The sequence below is a fragment of the Hydractinia symbiolongicarpus genome, chromosome 3 (assembly GCF_029227915.1).
Source record: "Hydractinia symbiolongicarpus strain clone_291-10 chromosome 3, HSymV2.1, whole genome shotgun sequence".
NCBI lineage: Eukaryota > Metazoa > Cnidaria > Hydrozoa > Anthoathecata > Hydractiniidae > Hydractinia > Hydractinia symbiolongicarpus.
Window position 1 is genome coordinate 24744643 of NC_079877.1, and position 20502 is coordinate 24765144.

The 20502-nt window shown below is 34.0% G+C and overlaps 1 protein-coding gene across 1 annotated transcript; it reads left to right on the forward strand.

Annotated features, from left to right (window-relative positions):
* The first annotated feature begins 908 nt into the window (after positions 1-908).
* On the forward strand, positions 909-17146 carry LOC130636409 (hemicentin-1-like). Its single transcript, XM_057446124.1, has 22 exons — positions 909-1531; positions 1875-2180; positions 2436-2777; positions 3227-3511; positions 3926-4255; positions 4498-4767; positions 4895-5194; positions 5338-5652; positions 6306-6575; positions 7042-7344; positions 7654-7962; positions 8233-8502; positions 9480-9776; positions 10062-10370; positions 10756-11034; positions 11134-11412; positions 11954-12232; positions 13825-14127; positions 14574-14849; positions 15348-15650; positions 15930-16238; positions 16752-17146. Exons 1-22 carry the CDS (start codon positions 970-972, stop codon positions 17090-17092), a joined length of 6837 nt encoding a protein of 2278 aa, XP_057302107.1. The 5' UTR covers positions 909-969; the 3' UTR covers positions 17093-17146.
* The last annotated feature ends 3356 nt before the right edge of the window (positions 17147-20502 follow it).

A 20502-nucleotide genomic window follows, 5' to 3' on the forward strand; every position in this document is an offset into this window, starting at 1 on the left:
GCAGATAGCCTCTTCTTGTTCCGTAAAGTCTATATTAACACAAAAGAATAAAGTATGCAAATATCGATTTATTTTTAGTTATTGATGTTAACTTTGTTCACACTCCACGTGACACTTTCTTCTACAATATTGATGGTAAAAGGCTAGCGTGGGCAAACTGCCAACCACCAAATGCAGCTCCGGGTATTGTTCCACTGTGGCTTAACGGCTCAAGTTTGCTACCCGTAAGTGCAACCACAGATCCTAGAATTGAGATCAGGACATTTTCAAGAAAAGGAACATTTTCTCAATTATTAATACACAACGCGACGCAATATGATGTCGGACGTTGGATGTGTAAAGCTAGCCATAGACTGGGTACGAAGTATGCACACTTTCGCATATCATTGTACGGTAGGCATTTTTATTTCTCTATGAACTCTATAATTCTATTATAGGCAACTTATTCTTTAATGTTTAAAAGTTAAGTCCCAGCTTTTCTAATTATGGAAGTGAGTGAAGCTCCTTCAAGCACGTTCTTTCGACAACTTCCCAACCACATAACACAACACAACAAAAGCAACTTTTGTCAACATACAAAAAGTAGATAATTGTGAATTATTAATTTCTCAAGATACAAAATACTACCCTTCGACAGAGAAGTAGTCGAAGTAGTAAGTTTTATGGGAACGAAAATAATTTCCACAGAGCTGCATTCTCAACCTCGTTCCCAGGTCATTTTACCTCTTTAATGAATTTCATAGTAGGCCACTCCGTAATAACGGTTCAGGGGCTTTATTTTCTAAACTCTGTTTATACCTATCCACCAGCGTTTCCTGCAGCGCTAATGAAAAAAAATTTCAGACATGATATGGTGTATTTAGCAGAACAGTTCTATAGTATAAAGTTTAATATTTGTTAAAACTTTGTTAACGGTTTTTAAAATACAGTTATTCTGTTCATTTAGGACCACCAAAAAGAGCTAAAAATATGCATGTTGCAGAACACAGACTAAATGGTTTTATCATGAAATGGGATTACCTACGGAACGATCTTCTTTTTTACGATATTACAATAACAAATATATTAACAAGCGAAGTACAAAGGTTTAAGCTTATGGAGAATCCTTCATACACGCAGCAGACATTGAAATTTCAATTTTCTAACCTGGAAAGAGGGACGAAATACGAAGTTCAAATAAGAGCAACAGACAAACAAGGACAGGTTGGTAGATGGAGCACCAAACTGAGTGTAACAACGGTTTCTACAATGCCTCCTATAATGGTGGAGCATCCAGCCACCGTTCATGTAGGTGAAGGACAGACATACAATATGAGCTGTGTTGTAGATGCAAGTCCTGCAGCTACTTTTAGATGGTTTAGAAACGGGGTGGTGATTCCAAGCACAGATAACAGATACATTTTAGCCGGTCATATTTTAGTCGTCAAAGATGCGCTCCATGGTAGAGAGAATAGCGAAGCTAAATATAAATGCGAAGCACAAAATTATCTTGGGAAATCAACTAGTAATGAGGGAGAGCTTAAAGTTGAATGTAAGTCATTTCTCAAGTTTGGCGGGTAAACAATGAAGTTAAAAAAGGGCAGTCTTGATCCCAGATCTCTTTTTGAAATATAAGGTTGATGCTATAATCGAAATCTCATTTCGGTAGCGCTATTGACTTCTTTTTTGCATCATATTTAGAAAACATGACTTATAAGGAAGTGGTTTTTTTAAAATTTGTCGTTTGTCGTCTATTTGTCGTGAAATATCACAACAATATGTGAAAGCTGTCGACTTCCGACTTAGGATACGGTCTACTTTCTAAGCCTTTTTGCAAGTCTGGCTAGGTTATCAGCGATTTCTGTTCAATGAATTTAGATATTTTTTATTCACAGGGATTGGAGAAAGTTTTCTACATGCACCGGGACACAAAATCTTCTATCGAAATCAAAAGTTCTTAAGAATATCAGTCAGACCTCCAGTTGGTTCTGCTTCTACAATTCATTGGTTCAAATCTGGTAAAATCATCAGAAAATCAACCCATCCACAGTTTTCGAAGACGTATTACGTTGATCCAACTGGCAAATTTTATAATGCTCTGGATATCCGTAACCTGGGGGCGACTATTGATGACGTATATACTGCCACTGCTAATAACCTGGGTGGCATGGGAAGAATGGATTTTAGACTGGTGCTTGCAAGTATGTTAATTAAATAATTATTAATATTTATTTATTTATATATGATACGAGTGTACTCTATATATTTTGTAAGGCCGGTTTTAAGTTGATACAAACCCTTATTTTAGTTAGCTACAAACATGTGTCTCACTTGTGCTAATTAGAACTGTCTTAGGGGCCAGCAAGCTATACCTGCCAGCAGCTTACTTGGTAGTACTTACTTTCTGTGGTAGTACATGTTATAACAAGAAATTCCATGCTTTTTTTCTTTCATAGATGCACCATTGGCTATAACCACTTTAAAAATGAAGTCCCAAAACCATGGACAGATAGTACTACAATGGGACCCACCAATGGCTCGTGGAAACATACAACAGCTTGGTAACAGGTTTAGATTTAGAACTGATATAACACGATTTGAGTTAGCATATGTCGACACATCAACCGGGACAGAACATAGTGTCAGTACTGTTGGAGAATATACTGATAATATGTACTTTAGTAAAATGCATGTCATATCAAGATTAAAAACAGGCGTGGTTTATCGATACAAAATTAGGAGCATTGATCATGGAAATCAAATTAGTACATGGTCATCCTGGTTTGAACATAGCATTCGTGAGTATTAGAATCATTGGATTAGTATCTTGTTTGTTTTCCGGTGTCAATGCCTATGAATGAAACATTTTTAATTCATAGGACTAATTTTGATTAAATGTAGCATATGGTGTCGAAAATTTTTAACACTAGCGTTACACTTTTCTGCGAGAATTTATTTGACACTACAAAAGAAATTTACGTTTTATTTGTAGAGCAATGTAGGCTCTTTCTAAAATAATTGTTGTGATTGTAAAAAGCCTAAATTACGATTTGCGGAAGACCATGTAAAAAAAGGCATATCATTAGGTTTCCATTAGTTTTATTTATAATTATAAACCTTTTTTATATTTACTTTTCATTTTTCCCTATTGTCTAATAAATAAAACTATACATAATTAACATAAATCTACTTAAAAAATAAAAACATTGTTAATTTTTCCAATTTGTTGTAAATATTCTCCTTTTAGCTTCAACACTGCCTCCGTATATCATGGAAGGTCCCAAACCAACTTACAATATCATTGCAAACCAAAACATTTCTATTCCATGTGAAGTATCTGCAACACCCACTGCTAGTGTCACTTGGTACAAAGATGGCCAGGTACTTGCCAATACAGATCAAAGGTTTCAAATGGATGAACATAATTTAATAGTTACATCTATTCAAGCTAACTATTCCGGTGTATTTTACTGCGAAGCAGAAAACAAGTATGGCGTAGTAAGAAGTGAAAAAGCAACTGTTGTGGTCTACTGTAAGTCGGATTTTCTTTTTACAGTTATTTATATCATTTTGTTGACTTAAAAACAAAATTTTATGCATTTTTATATTTCACACGACTAGTTCATTTAAATCCTCCATATACTTATTGTCTTGAGATCAAAAATGGTTTAGAAGGTTATGTATTAATACTTAATGGTCGTGTTTTATTTTCTGCAGCTTACCAGTGGTTATTCACTGCAATAACGTCATCCGTATGACTTGTTTCTTTGAACAAACTGATTTAAATTTCAACCTTTTTTGTGTAAATTGAAAATACGATATATAGTGATGTGATATTTTTATATGTTTTTGTATGTTACTTTTACTTTACAAATATATACATAGATCCCAATTATAAATAGTAAAACAACATTTCCATTAAAGACAACTCTTTATACATTTCCAGATTTCAACAACAATTTCCAATACTTTAAAAACAATTCAGCTGTTTATGACGTAAATGGCTATCGTGATGCGCGCATTCTATGTCGTCCACCATTAAGCAATCCTCCTGCGAAAGTTCTTTGGACAAACGATACAAAAACATTGTTAAAATACAGCGACAGAATTGTTAGGGATGACAATTACATCATGAATGGAGTCAATTACTACTCTTTGAAGATTTTAAGAGCAACTGATTTCATTGGTAATTGCATTGGTTGTGCTGCATACAATCCAGTATTTGGTTTTGGTGGTAATAGATATAAAGTGGCTGTTAGTACTATAATACTGTTAGGTAAGTAGTATCTAAATTAAATATCCTAAACGTAATCCAACAATAAGGATTGTATTAAGCACCATAAATGCCGAAAGATTTTGCGAAATATAAAACCCAAACAAATTCGCTAAAATTACTTTTTTTGCATCATTCGCATTTGGTTTCATCTTAGGTTGAGATACCAGTTCTTGTTTCTAATGGCTCCTCAATATCGTATTACGAGAATCTGAAAAACATGTGAAATTTCACTTTTCTTATAGGCAAGCCCTCATGGAAGAAAAAGATCACAGTTTTTTGGAAAGTTGGTGGAACACTTTCTGTTTCCTGGCACAAAGAACGTGATGATATTGCATCGTACACTATGCTAGTGAAGGAAGACACTTCCTCGTTTAAAGTAGTCAATGTGCTTTCAAGTAATGATACATCAATTGACATCAAAAATTTGTCATATTCCATTCCATATCGGATAGAAGTTATTGCAATTAATATTGCTGGTCAACGTAGTGAGCCCGCTGTTGCAAACGTTAAAGGTAACTAACGATATAGATTTGTCAATCTCCAAAGGTGTTTTTATTATTTACAACATATATAGTATGAACAAATAATACATTTAGTTTATATTGTGTCTACAATAAACATTTTTATGTTTTGATTTAGAATTTAAATTAGTAATGGTGAAAATTTCCAAAGATTTAAAGTTAAATGGTAGTCTACATAGAGAAGGAACAAACAAAACGCTAACTTGTGATTTTCATGGTGACCCAAAACCGTTTATTACTTGGTTAAAAGATGGAATCAACATCACAATAATAAATGGAAGTTATGAAGTATCAAATGATAACCGACAGATAAAATTGATCAATATTCAGCGTTTAATACACACTGGAAATTATCAGTGTCTTGGCAGTAATAAATATAACAACGTTACAACCTCAATATCAAAGCTTGAAGTTTCTTGTAAGCGTGCGTCCAAATCTACTTTTACGTACCACTACACAACATTACATCATAGTTTTCATACCTTTTATGCATTTATTTTTGTAGTGTTCTCTAAATCAAGTTTGTTAGAAACCGAAAAATTTACAATTTTTAAACTTCAGGGATTGATCGTATATTCAACTTTATTGGCACAAATCAAACATTCTACAACAAAGATGAATATCGTCAAGTCCAATTCAAGTGTTCACCTCCAGACGCGCATCCTCCTCTCATACGAAGTAGACCTGGTTATGTAAGATGGATGAAAAAGAGAAATATGTCGAACGTTACTGGTATTCAAAGCGTTGAAAGGAAAAATAATCTCCTCATTGATGTCATAACATTTAATGCTACTTTGGATGATGTTGGCGAGATTTCATGTGTTTACTTTCATGAAGCTGATCTGAGACAGCAAACTATGATGCTGACTGTTACTGGTAAAAGAAAATATTCCTTACGATAACGTGTATTAGCTTTAAGTTGATATGTAGCACTTATACTAAGGCGTAAGATTATGGGTTAGCTAGCTACCTAGCTGCCTAGCTGCCTAGCTGCCTAACTACCTAGCTAACCTATAACCTTACACCTTAGTATTAGTACTACATAACAGGCTAAAGCTAATACACTTTATTGTTATTTTCCTAAACTATATTGATAATTTGATAATCTTTTCAGCTTAACAGCGAAAGTAATCATGTAGCGGGTCACCTATCAACAAAGAGGGTTTTGTTGCGTGGATAGTATTTGAAAGTTGATAGCTATACATTTTTCAAAACCTATTTTGTAAAAATGACAATATGTCCTGTAACTCCAAAGGCGCAGTCAAGTGTGTGTGTAAGCCTATACCGACGCGGACGGTGTGTCTCCCAGCTACTTTTTATAATTTTTTACTTACCTTATACTTATTAATCAATAACGTGATTTTTTACTTTGTGTTTTTCCACCTCTGTTTTGTTTATGTTTAGCAAAATCTTTCTTGGTCGAAACGTCCCTTTCTTGTAAAAATTTTATCCAATTACAAAATTAGTAAAAAAATCCTTTTATTGCTATTCTACTTGTATTTATTACGCTATTATGTTCATGTTTTTAGACAAGCCTTCATGGTCGAAGAAAGCGTCTTTTTATTGGACACTGGGAGCAAAACTAGCTGGTAACTGGACAAAGGAAAGAGCAGATATCATATCATATGTAATAAGTGTGAAAATTAGCAAATCTCCATTTACAATACAAAAAGTTGTTGCAACCACGGACACAAAAATTGAGATCGCTGGATTGCAGCAAGATATTTCATACCGCATAGAAGTCATTGCAATCGATGTTTCTCAACAGAAGAGTTTACCATCAATAACCACAATTCAGGGTATATTTAGTTCAACAATGTTTCTACAGTTTCCACTAAGTAGTGGACGAAAATTCTGATTCATAAAGCATTTACTTTTGTCCGACGAAAAGGTTAAAATATAAACTTTAAAAATATATCAGATTCTTCTCCTAGGTCAAATATTAAGGAGGTGGAGTTATGTTATTGTTCACGAAAAGACGATTATATCGTACTCTCATTTTCTGCCTGTATTTCTATCCTAAAGACCTAAATTTGCGTTTAAAATTAATTGCTAATAAATATAGACAATTTTTTTGTTGGGGAAAGTTGTTCGTTGGCGGGAGGTGTCACAAATTTCCTAAAAGTTGATAAACAATCCTTCTTACAAAATGTTTTTTCTGACAATTTTTCTGATGAGGCATGCTTCGATACAAAATAAAAGTGAACAGCCGTAACCTACTTTTGTGTTCCCATTTAAATTATTTAAAATATGTTTATTTGCCAGCATGGAACAATATTGAAGTGAAAGTTACAAAAGACTTGGAAATAAAACCCAAGAGACTCAAAGAAGAAACAAGTGAAATCCTAACATGTGATTTCAGTGGAAGCCCAAGGCCCGTAATTACTTGGTTTAAAGATGGAATCAACATCACAATAAAAAATAGAAGTTATGAAGTATCAAATGATAATCGACAAATGAAATTAATTAACATTAATCGGAACATACATCCTGGAAAGTATCAGTGTGTTGCTAGTAACAAAAATTTCCAAAATGTCGGATCAACGATATCAAGTATGGAAGTGGCCTGTAAGTCTTTTTTTTAAACACTTTATCCAACCTTTCTTTTATTTTATTGATTTAAAATAAAACGTTTTGATTTCCTGTGAGTTTATGTATGTAAAAACGTGTACAGTAATTTTCCTGGATAAAAACATTAGGATAAAGAAGAACATAATTACCACTGAGAAAGAAATTGTAAATTAAAAGGAATAAAATATTAATCATTTTGGTGATAGTATTTCTGCGTAAAAAATAGGGCTAAGAAAAGCCGTCCTAAAACAATAACAATGACTTTAAAATACAAATAAGTTATTGTGATCGTTTTTATTTGTCTAGGGTTCAATCACAATTTCAAATATAATGATACTGACAAAACATTTTACGACAAAGATGGTTTTAGAAGAGTAAAATTTGCTTGCTCACCTCCGGATGCTTATCCACCAATTAATAGGACACCCAAACAATACATAATATGGCAAAGCAAGGAAAGAGTGCTAAGTGGCGTGACTGGTAGCACGCAAGAAGGAAGTGTTATACTTGATTTTATCGAGTTTGATGCAACTGTTAACGATGTTGGTCCTATATCTTGTATTTATGTACATGAAGCAGGCGTGAGAAGATACAGTAAAATGCTGAAGCAAATTGGTAAGTAAAGCGAGTTCCATAATTGTTTTTGTTGGATTATTTTAGTCTTCTTGTTAACCAGCATTTGTTGACTTCTTTTGTATGGCAGAGGACATGTTAGAAATAAAAATAGGGAAATAAAAATAAAAAAGAACAACAAAAAATTAATAACAAAGAGTAATAAAGAATAAAAAGAAAATTAATATTACAAGATTAATTATTTAATTGATGTCACAATAACATACAAATAAATTTTACGAAGCATGATCGTTGCATTTTTTGTTGTTTTAGGAAAACCAGAATGGAAAAATGGTGTAAAGTTCTATTGGAAAGATGGTCCAAAGATTTATGGTACATGGGATAAAGAACGTTCTGATATAGTGTCATATGTTGTCACTTTTAAAGAAAATGTTTTACCATATAACATCATCAAAGTTGTTGCCGTTACTTCGTCTTCTGTTGAAATATTTGAATTACCGATGAATCAATCATACCGAGTGGAAATAGTTGCTATGGATGTCGCATTGCAAAGTAGTGCACCAGCAGTGGTTGTAATAGAAGGTATGTTCTAAAATGAATTTAGTAGGATCTAGGTAGAATGTCTCAGTATTTCCTGATAAGGCATCCACTCCAGCAATTTTATTTTCACACCCAGGAAGTCTTGCAGCTATATATAGTTGGTTTGCTAACCTAAATTTCTTTGTTATTTGCTTCTGCCAAACGCTAAGTTATAGTGGATAGTTAAAAATAACCCACAACCGATTCATCATTGCCCAGCAGAACAGATTAATTCCAAATATTTTGACAGTATAAAGAAAAAAGTTCATCGTATTCTACACGCTATTGTTTTAGGCAACATCAATCTATGCTCGATTGAAGCTTTACAAAAATTCTTTTTTGACTTAAAATGGTTAAAAAATGGTTATAATGGTTAAAAAAATGGTTAGCATGTAAAAAACTTTCGCGATTCGCTAGAAATTAGACTGAACAAGGCGTTTTGTTACAATAGAAGAACGTGTACACGATTGTTTTTATAAGTAACTCGTTTTTAAGCAACTAAACTGGATTTGAAAATGGAAGAACACAGGATTTTAAAACAAAAGAAGTAAATCTCCAAAAAAAAGGAAAGAAAAAAAACTTCTTTGATGGAAAAGCCACTTGAATTTATTTGAAGAACTTTTTTTAGCACATATATGGCTTCGTTTCTTCTTTTCACTTCTCACATAAATTAGGAAAAATAGTTGGACAAAGTTAAGCAACCATTAAGCAACTTCTAAAAACTAGGTAACTTGAGATCTAACCAAAATTGTAAGTTGCATTTTAAAAAAATCGTGTAATTAAAAAATTACAACTTGGGTGCGTAAATATCAATAACACTAATCCTTTTACTGTCTCGATTCAGCATTCGATCAGCATTCGATCAAAACTTTGTTATTAGCAGTCGAGTTGCATTTAAATGTCAATGAACAATCTCGTCTTATGTACCAAACAATTATTAATTTTTAGTCTAATATTACTTCCCATTTTATTACTTTCAGCTGTCTCTGAAGTAAAAGTTGCCATTGATTTACCAATAAAAAGTGGCAGATTTAAAGAAAAAAGCGACGCAACCTTGATGTGTGATTTTAGTGGAAATCCAAAGCCCTCAATTACTTGGTTAAAAGATGGAATCAACATCACAATAAATAATGGAAGTTATGAAGTATCACAAGACAATCGACAAATGAAATTGATTAATATTAGTCGTAACATACACGCTGGCAAATATCGGTGTGTTGCTAGTAACGTTTTGTCAAGAAATATATCCACAAAAATATCGAGCGTTGAAGTTACATGTAAGAAATATTTCAGTCTTTTAATAAATTTCGCTCAAATGTGATTACAGAAATTGATCAATTTTTTGTAATTGTTAGTTTGTGAGGGTTTTTTAAAGAGAGGCGAAGCTCAGCGTGAGGTTGAAGGTACTGCAGATAAAAAAAATTGGCGAAAAAATTACGGCTTAACCTTATAAATAAGAATTAATGAACTTTCAAGGACTTTTAAAACTCAAAATAGTAAAGTATGCTTGAAAAAAGTCTTGAAATGCTTAATTCTTTAAAAAAACCAAAACTCTTTTTTAGGGATTGATTTTAAATTCAAAGCTGTAGCAACAGATCAGGTATATGAGAATCACGATTGTTGTCGTAAAGTCAGGTTTTTCTGCTCACCACCTGATGCCTATCCCGACTTCAACAATGTAGGGAGGATATTGTGGTTAAAAGGGCGTAATGATGAGTTAGTACAAGGAAGACAAACTGTGCAATATCACCATTCGTTGAGGAGAGATGTTATCGAATTTAGCGCTACGGAAACTGATGCAGGCCGAATTTCTTGTATTTATGTACACGAAGCCGGCTCGAGAAGACACAATATGAATTTAAAGATTCATGGTAAGATGGTCAAAATAACAAAAACTCTCTACAAGTACGGCACTATAGCGCAGAAAATTTCGTGAAGAAAAAACCATACTCACGTAAAAAGCTTTGATGCATGTTCATACGCAGATCGAAATACAACAGTCGACTTATTCTCTTTGATAAACTTCGAGAGATTGAATATTGGGCTTCTTATTTGACAGGAAAAAATAGCAGTAAAAATCTTTTAATGTTCCAAAACATAAACTTTTAAGCGAAAAGTCCAAAAGATAGCGAAAGTCGCGAAACTTCCTGCCCTTAAAGTAGCGCACATTTATTTACAAGAAAATTGTAAAAGAAGAATTTCCCTTAATGTGGATTCTCACTCTTTACCATCGAATTTCTTTTTTCTTCTACATAGACGGCCCATTGCCTCCTTATCCTTTAAAAACGACCTTGGATTCTTATAACGTTGCTACGTTGATTTGGACCGCTTTAAACGAAACAATTGACAATTACCATTTGGTCTACGGCCCGGATCGAACAAACATAACGATACTGGATTTTCCAGCTGATAAAACGAAGTATGTTATCGAGGATTTGAAAGATGACAAGGCATACAAACTGTCTTTGTTTTCGGTAAAACAAGGAAAGTTAAGTATGCCGTTGTCAGAAGAATTTACAACTGTGAAATCACCTGGTGAGTTTTATGCAATATAGTTATTCTTCTTGAAAATGCGAAGAATTATTATGCCTGTTCTTCCCGTTCGTCATTTTAACAGGTTTATTATCTTTTCAGATATACCTTCGGTGGTAAATTTCACAGCCTCTTCAATCCAATGGAATTCTATTTCCTTTACATGGAATATTTCTTCAGATGTGTATCAACTGCGCAAATACCAGTTGGTGGTTAAGTCCAAGTTTGCGACCAAGTACTACGGTCTTGCTGGCACAGCAATATCGTATACAGTAAAACACTTACAAGAGAAAGAGCTTTATACTTTTTTGATCTATGTTGTTGACAGACATGGAAAAAAGGGAAAAACATCGCAATTAAAATTAACAACAGCTGATTTTGGTAATAGCAGCTTATTGTTTTAACAATTATTTTATTTTCTCCTCCAGAGTACCGAGTTGGTTGGAATTAATAAGGAGGGAAAAGCGAGAGGGTTGGGAAATGAAAATCAGCAATTAGGTTGGAAGGGTTATAATAATTTTAAGAGGGTTATATAATTAAAATTATTAAACTTTTTGCATTGACTGTTTAAGGTTTTATATGTTTATATCACATGACCCGATTATTCGCCGATCGCTGTCGCTAGTTTGACAAATATCTCAAATATGTCAAAGTTAATCACCACGAGTTATGGCTAATAGATGCACGTCTGTTTTTCAGCCAATAGGCGGCTTTTTAAGTCGAAGAATTAACAGCAGTCGTGTGAGATAAATCAGAATCTTAAATACAGCTCCAATGGACTCTAGATACTTTGACTAGGAAGTGAACTTATATATACTTTAGACTTCCTGCTGACGGGACTGTCATTGTTCATAAAACATGTAAAATTATTGGGAGAGAATTACCAGTGCATTATATCACATGAATTTTCTTTTAATTTTAGTTCCATCCACTATACCTAACTTTGTTCACACTGTTATTACCTGGAATTCTGTCTCATTTATCTGGGAGACACCACCAGACAACACGAAGATATCAATGTACAAGCTTAAAGTTAAATCTTCGACTGCTACGATAATGCACGATGTTAATCGAACATTAAACGCGTATAGTGTTAGGAATTTACACGAAGGCGAAAAATATACGTTTGGTATTTATGGAGTTAATGAAAAGGGTCGACAAGGCAAGCCAACAGAATTATCTTTGCATACCGTGGATTTAGGTAAGATTAACCTAACATAAGAATTGAATTTATTTCTGTCATTTAAAGGGAGCTGAGTTTTAGCTTTGAGTTACACGCTTCTTTAAGAAACACATTTTTTGGGTGAGGCTTAATATTGCTTAAATTTCCATATTTTACAGACTTGCCTGTTGCCTACTTGTTAACTTGCTTGTTGACTTGCTTGTTAACTTGCTTGTTGACTTGCTTGTCGACTAGCTTGTTGACTTGCTTGTTGACTTGCTTGTTGACTTGCTTGTTGACTTGCTTGTTGACTTGCTTGTTGACTTGCTTGTTAACTTGCTTGTTGACTTGCTTGTTGACTTGCTTGTTGAATTGTTTGTTAACTTGCTTGTTAACTTGCTTGTTGACTTGCTTGTTAACTTGCTTGTTGACTTGCTTGTTGAATTGTTTGTTGACTTACTTATTGACTTGCTTGTTGACTTGCTTGTTGACTTGCTTGTCGACTAGCTTGTTAATTTGCTTGTTGACTTGCTTGTTGACTTGCTTGTTGACTTGCTTGTTAACTTGCTTGTTGACTTGCTTGTTGAATTGTTTGTTGACTTACTTATTGACTTGCTTGTCGACTTGCTTGTTGACTTGCTTGTTGACTTGCTTGTTGACTTGCTTGTTGACTTGCTTGTTGACTTGCTTGTTAACTTGCTTGTTGACTTGCTTGTTGACTTGCTTGTTGAATTGTTTGTTAACTTGCTTGTTAACTTGCTTGTTGACTTGCTTGTTAACTTGCTTGTTGACTTGCTTGTTGAATTGTTTGTTGACTTACTTATTGACTTGCTTGTTGACTTGCTTGTTGACTTGCTTGTCGACTAGCTTGTTAATTTGCTTGTTGACTTGCTTGTTGACTTGCTTGTTGACTTGCTTGTTAACTTGCTTGTTGACTTGCTTGTTGAATTGTTTGTTGACTTACTTATTGACTTGCTTGTTGACTTGCTTGTTGACTTACTTGTTGACTTGCTTATTAACTTGCTTGTTGACTTGCTTGTTGACTTGCTTGTTGACTTGCTTGTTGACTTACTTGTTGACTTGCTTGTTAATTTGCTTGTTGACTTGCTTGTTGACTTGCTTGTTGACTTGCTTGTTAACTTGCTTGTTGACTTGCTTGTTGAATTGTTTGTTGACTTACTTATTGACTTGCTTGTTGACTGTCTACTTGGCTGCTTACTTAGGCTGGTGTGTCAATCAAAATCAAATTTTGCTCACATTTGTCACTATATGAAACCTACACGACACAAGAAAAGTCTCGAAAACTAAACTGATTGCTTCTCCTTTCTTTATTCACTTTATGCCGGTTGTGGGTCACAAGCTTCTTAGCCCTATAAAAGATTTGCAGTCTCTGTTGCTTATAAGATGCTTACAAAGCGTGTACAAATTAAAAGGACGAGAGACACCATATGCTTACACTACTACTATTTGTAATGCCTCTCAATCACAAACCAGTTTGGTCTAAACCAAATTATATCAGATTTTCGATACTGAAATTATATTCAGCAGTCTACTGAAGTATTAAAAGAAAGAATTCTTACAGGGTATAATGTTATTGTTTTAATGTCAAATATGTTCAATGTTACCTTTAGGTATACCTTCAGCACCTCTTAATGTTACAACGTCCAACGTGATTGGTTATGAAAACACACAGATATTCATCACGTGGTTAACTCCAGCCAATAAAAATCTAGCCAATAACCCGCCAAACGAAATATCATACCATTTAAGGTTTTGTGATGAAACAGCGTGTAAGTATATGGGTAATATAACAGAAAAAGAAATTCGTCTGCGCGGTTTGACACCAAAAACGAATTATAATTTCACATTGACAACAATGAGAGCTGATTTCCGTCCTGGGAAAGGTTATGCTGGTGTGTTTGAAACAAAACTCAGTAAGTGAACGGATTATCTGATATACCTGCGTATACAAAGTTTTGGTAACTAGAAAGGAATAGAGAGTGACAGAGAGATGATGTGCGTGAGAGTGATGTAATGACCGAACCTACATTTTATGTATGATGTAAAAGGAGAATGTTTTTGTTGAGTCAACTATACTTCATTCTACATGTATCGTTCATCTATTTACGTAAACTTGCATCCTTTCCCCTAATTCACTTTGCTATCTAAGTTATCTATATTATAATACCCTGTTAACGTCTGCCTGTCACGCAAAATGGTAGCTTAGCTGCGCAATAGCGAGAAGCACGCAATGCGGTATAAAAAGGACGGGCGAACCCGTGGATTTTCCACGGGTTAACGGCTAGTGTTATATGTTTAGTGTAGCTAGTTTGTTTTTACAATTTCTTTAAATATAATGTATTGTCACTATTTTATTTAGCTCTTCCGCGAATCAAAGGATTTAGAATGTCTATTCAGAAATGGGACTCACTTTCACTCATTTGGGACAAACCTTCATCATTCCAATTACAAAGTGTTTCAAATTATGTTCTTGTGGTGAATAAAACACAAGTCTTTCAAGTGCAACACTCAGCAACTCAATACACTGTAGGAAATCTCCACGAAGGAACGATCTATGTTTGCTCAATATATCCTGTTAGTGGGAATGGAGAGAAGGGATTGCCAACAACTGTATCAGCTCAAACGCTGAACTTAGGTAAACAGGTTATTATATATTTTTAAGCATTCTGAATTTTCTTATTTTGCCTGTTATGGGGAAGAAAATTTTGTTGTTGTTGTTGTTGTTTTTTGGATCTGGTTTTCCAGCAGATGTCCTGGCCGGATAGATTGAGCCTTGAGCCTTTTTAAAAAAGTAGGAAGTTTATTCTGCTATCCAATAATTTTTTCTTTTACTATTAAAAATATTAAAATTAGTTATTACTTAGATATTTTGAATAATATTTTATTTAGAAATGAACTTATTGAGGCGCGAAATAGACAAAAATTAAAAAAGAAATATTGTTATTTTTTTAGCACAATGCTCATACCATACTACATTCACCGCAAATTTTAAAAATTTCATTAGCCCTTTTATTCCAAAATGATAAAAATATAATCTAAGTTGTAATTTTATTAACAGAAGTTTTTGAATTAGGGAACCCCCTCCGTTGGCCTAATCGAAAGTAATTTAGCCTTACTGCACTTTGTTATGAAGGAATTCCTGGTGTACCACAACATGTAAAAAGTAGGCAAGTGGATCGCTTCGAAAACACACAAGTAGACATCACATGGGCTGTACCACGTGACGAAGAATTGGCTAATAATCTACCGAATGAATTATCATATCATGTGCGTTATTGCAATCAAATGCGCTGTTATAATATTTCCAGTATCAAAGCTTTAAGCGTACGCTTATTTGACTTGACTCCTGGAACGAATTACACGTATAACCTGACAACCATACGTGCTGATATGTTGCCAGGTGAAAGTATAAAAGGATCATTTCAAACTCATCCAGGTAAGAGGTTGATTTTGTACGAACATGTTTGGGATAAGTCGCCTTGGCTTAGTGTACTAGTAACTCTTCCTATAAAATGTTCAACTGTTTTACAAAAGCTAGCTCTTTAGGAATATATTTTTATTAAATTTTTTCTTAGGTTTTCTAGACTTTAGGGAGATAAAGTTTTGAGAAGTGTAACAAACACATAAAAATCGACCAACAAGAAAAGGAAAATCACCCCAATAACACTAATATTTTAAAATACTTATACATGATTTTTTTGTTTATATTCTTTAGATGTGCCCTCAGTGCCACAATCCTTGAAATGGGAGAAATCTTTTTCTGATCCGTCCACAGCATTAACGCTACGATGGGTACACCCAAAAATTATGGCTGGCACGGTACAAGCAGATATGACATTTTTAGTTTTATACTGTAAGAGAACAGAGAAAAGATCTCTAATAAACTGCAAAAGAAAAAGAATTACAGGGACTAGTATAGAATTAACTGATCTCGAACAAAAAACCAGCTATGAGGTTTCAGTGAGTGCGATTCATTATACTGGTGCAATTGGAGAAGCTTTTACCATTACAGTAACAACTGAAGGTAAGTACTTGTCAGTTTAATGCACCAGAATGAAAAACGACTAGTTTTGCGATCTTTCCTGCGTCTTCTTTTGTCTGTGAAGACTCAGAAATTCTGTCGTACTAAATAATTGTATATTCTACCTCACTCTTTGTGTTTATTCCAACCCCCTAATATTAATTTATCATCATGAAAAGAGAATTTTACTTATTTCAAATATTCAGCCACTTTACTTTTGCCTGTAATCAATTTAAAAAGTGCATATCAGAATATAGTCTGAAGAAAAAATTGCATCGACTTGCCATTTAACTGAATAAGCAGCCATAAAGGTTAAATATCTATGCTTCTTATTTTCTCTCTCATGTTTAGTTCATTCAATTGTTAATTCTCAATATACATCTTCCACCCCACGCTGCCTTTTGTTTACTTCCACAAATTTCTTGGATCGTGTCAATATGTAATTAGCTTTGCACATTACAAACTTTGATGCTTTTAAAAGTGCATTTACAAATATAACCAATGTTTTTGCTTTAGAAAAAGCAACTACATTATCAACAGCAGTAATTTCTGGCATTGTCGTTGGTGTCGTTGTTTTGATTTTACTGGTGACTCTGTCCTATTGGTATTATTATCGTGGACCAAGAAAAGAAAAGAAGAAAATAAAACTACAAGAACGGATTGAAAAAGAGCAAAGAGAACAAGAAGAGCAACAAAAGCAATTAAAAATTCAAGAACGAAAACATTATCAGCATCAAAAGGACATATACAAACAAAAAGAACGTAACTTGAAGAAGCAAAGATATCAACAGAAAAGAAATATACGACGCTATGAAGTTTCTCATGAGATGCAAGGAGGAGGATACGACTTTTATTGAAATGTTTATAATATCATTAGTATTGTGAATCTCTATAATAATAGCCGTTATTTATTTAATGTTATTCTTTCAGGTGAACAAAAGCTCACGAAACACCAATGGGGAAAATGTGTACCACGAGCGAAAATCTGAGGACCAGCGGACCCGTGCAAACTAACATCTAGTCTCTTTGCTAATAGCCGTATTCCCGAAAAAAGTCGTGCTACGGGGACACAAAATAGCGTGAAAATTAAGCAGATTGGTGACCCCGTGGATTTTTCCCGGGTTAACGACTCTGTATAAAAATAGCCCTTATCTCTTTGTCCGTCAAAACCGGGTCATGCGAAACCACGCACAAATACCAAATGCCATATATTTGTACTAACTTTGCTAATTTTCGTGTATTTACTCCATAATCGATTGTTGACTTTTAATACACTTTCTTTGAAGGTGGATGGATCTTTAAGCTTGTTTTAGTGGACTTGTGTTTCAAAGTATTTGGGGTTAATTTCGAAGATCGTAACATAACTGTTTATATAGGCCATTTTTATATTAGAAACTCTCAGTAAAAACTTTGCTTGTTACAGTTCAGGGTGTACCTACTCCAAGACCCTAAAATATTGCTGATTTCAACATGATCCTTTTCCAGGACATCAGCAGTTATTTGAACTGTTTTGTTACACAACAAATAACGAATTTTAATCGCCTTTTACAAGCTATACGCATGTGACGAAGTAAAACACTTGGCAATCTCAATAAATGGCCATTAAATAGGCACTTCCCGAATTTATTTCCTTTGATGTGACGCAGCTTTTTTGAAAACATTTGACAGAAAATGAAGCAGTATTTAAAATCCTCACCAAAAATTCAATTAAAGGTGCAATTTTTAAAATCGCACTGCAAATAACTAACATGCTACAACAGTTTATTTAACTATGCTATGTTTATTCTTTGTTTGAGGTGAGGCTTATCGGAGAAACCAAAAATTAGGAAGGGTTTAACCGTAATAATAATGCACAAAAACATGTTTACCTGAAGCTCAAATCAGTTAGCTAAAGATTTATAGATATAAAGATAGGAAAAAGTCAAAACAGGAAATAGAAGTGTCTGTTGCAGCTGTCTCGTTAAAAACATGCTCTTAATGGAAGAATATCTTAGCATTTTCCATTTACCTAACAGCTACCATTATATCACGAACTATCATATAAGCATATAAATAATGGCTGCTAAAACATAAACATATTGAACCTTTGAACCTCTGTTTACCTCGTTGGAAGATGAAACATGTGCTTAATCTGTAAGCACTTAAAAATTTCTTTCCATTAAAAAAAAAATTTAAACTTTAACTCAAATTAAAACTTTTAATGGTTCTGAAATAAACCACGACACGTTTTCAATATTTAAAACATTTCATTCCCACACTACAAAATAAGCCATTAACTTCAACATCAAAACATCAAAACTGCACTCGAAGTTTAACTTTTTAAACCGTCTTTCATAGTCTCGCATATTTCAAATAACCTTTCATATCGTAATGTCTCCTAATTAGGCGTGTCGCTATCGTCCTTAATATTTTAATTTGCTATCAGCAACCGACGTCATAATCTCTTTATGATATAACTTTGTAACCTGTCTGATAATTAATGGTCATTGTGGCTGATAAAATTCATACAATTTTTATGATGAAAAAGTATCGAATGCTTCATGTTTACTTAACAGGAAGGCAACCTTAGCGTGAATGTTTTGTTGACTTCAAATCAATCTTTCGAAGAATCTTCAGAAGTTAAATACTAACATTTATCCTAAAAATGCTTTTAGTGTTCCACCTGTATTTATTATTTGACAATGTCGTCGAAACACGGATATTTCATCTACTATGACACGCCAGTAAAATCAAAAAGTTGTGGGTCACCGACAATAATATAGGCCCGCCTAAACTTTTTTTATAAATATAAAACTAAAGTCTTACAAATGATGTGTTTCCGTAAACTTAGCAGGAAATTACATGCAATATTAAAAGGGTGGCAGCCAGATAAAGCAGCTGAAAAACGTAAAGTATTAAAATCAAGTACGACACAAGCTTTGCCAACAAACATTGCTTTGCATATAAAAAAGCAGTTACTTGAATCAAGGTCACTCTCACTTAGGAGGATATCATCCTAGCTATAACACAATGTCGAAATTAAACTCTTTCCAGCAAAACACACCAAATTTGTCTCCATCCATCATGTATTAGACGCTAAAATAAAAATAGACAATACTCCAAATATGTGCGCGCACCTACAGGCAGGAAAAGAAAAGCGGCGTACAGTAAACTAGTTAATTACCCTGATTCATAAATATTTAGGACGTAAAGATTTATTACCAGGATTTTATCATTTACTACTATATTCTCTTTTAAGGCCAAGTTTTAACAATTTCAGATAAATTTAATTTGATTTTTTTGACCAATGGAAGTCTGTCGTTGATAATGTTTGCGGTACTTTTTCCGGTGCAAAATCTTTTCCCGGTGCAAAATCAATACTGCTGCATTTTTTTAAATTCTGAATGGAATAAATGCAACATTTAAAAACAAATCCTCAATCACAAGAAGGGATCAGACATTTCTGAAAACCTTTTTATGGAGTGAATATAGTCTTGGTGAAGTTTTTGCACAAGACAGCATAACCTCACCTTTAGAAATACAGTGGAATCCCCCTAAAGCGGACACCCTATAAAGCGGACAGCCCTCTAAAGCGGACAAAAATTTTTGCACCGGCAGAATTTAGGTCAAACTCTCATAAAAAAATCTCTATAAAGCGGACGATTATAAAGCGGACACTCTATAAAGCGGACACTCTATAAAGCGGACAAAAATCTTTGCACCAAATGACAGTTTCCCTTATAAACACTCCCTATAAAGCGGACAATGGAAAAATAACGAGATGAAATGTCACTTTTTCTTAAAATTTAAACCATTTTACTTAGTACATCTTTGAGTTTTGTTATTTACCGAGTCCAACACTTTCCTTATATTTTTCTCGGCCCACTCAACTGCCTTTTCAACACCAATTAATTGATTGAAGGTTGGTTGCAACACCGACAAATTTGAGCTGCTAAACTTACTTTACACAGCCAACTTGGGTTCTTTGCTCGATAAGCTAAATCTATTGATGTTGCCGTCCACCCTAGTGTTGCAAGTCACCCCATGATACCCGCCAGTACTACAAAAAAAGCTTTTTTGGTCAAAATTAGGTCTAAAACTAATTTTTTGGTCAACTTCCTATAAAGCGGACATCCCTCTAAAGCGGACACTTTTTTTTGCACCAATGGTGTCCGCTTTAGAGGGATTCCACTGTACTTCGCTTTTTTAATGTTTCCTAGTTGTGGTTAATTTAGGTGGAGTAACTACAACGGAATGGTCCAGCGTAATTAGATAATCTAATGTTCGA

Excerpts from the sequence above, each read along its gene's own strand:
- LOC130636409 (XM_057446124.1), top strand. The coding sequence starts at position 970 with ATGCATGTTGCAGAACACAGACTAAATGGTTTTATCATGAAATGGGAT. Across the intron at positions 1,532-1,874 it reads GGGAGAGCTTAAAGTTGAAT|GGATTGGAGAAAGTTTTCTA; the intron begins GTAAGTCATTTC and ends TTTTATTCACAG. Across the intron at positions 7,345-7,653 it reads ATCAAGTATGGAAGTGGCCT|GGTTCAATCACAATTTCAAA; the intron begins GTAAGTCTTTTT and ends TTATTTGTCTAG.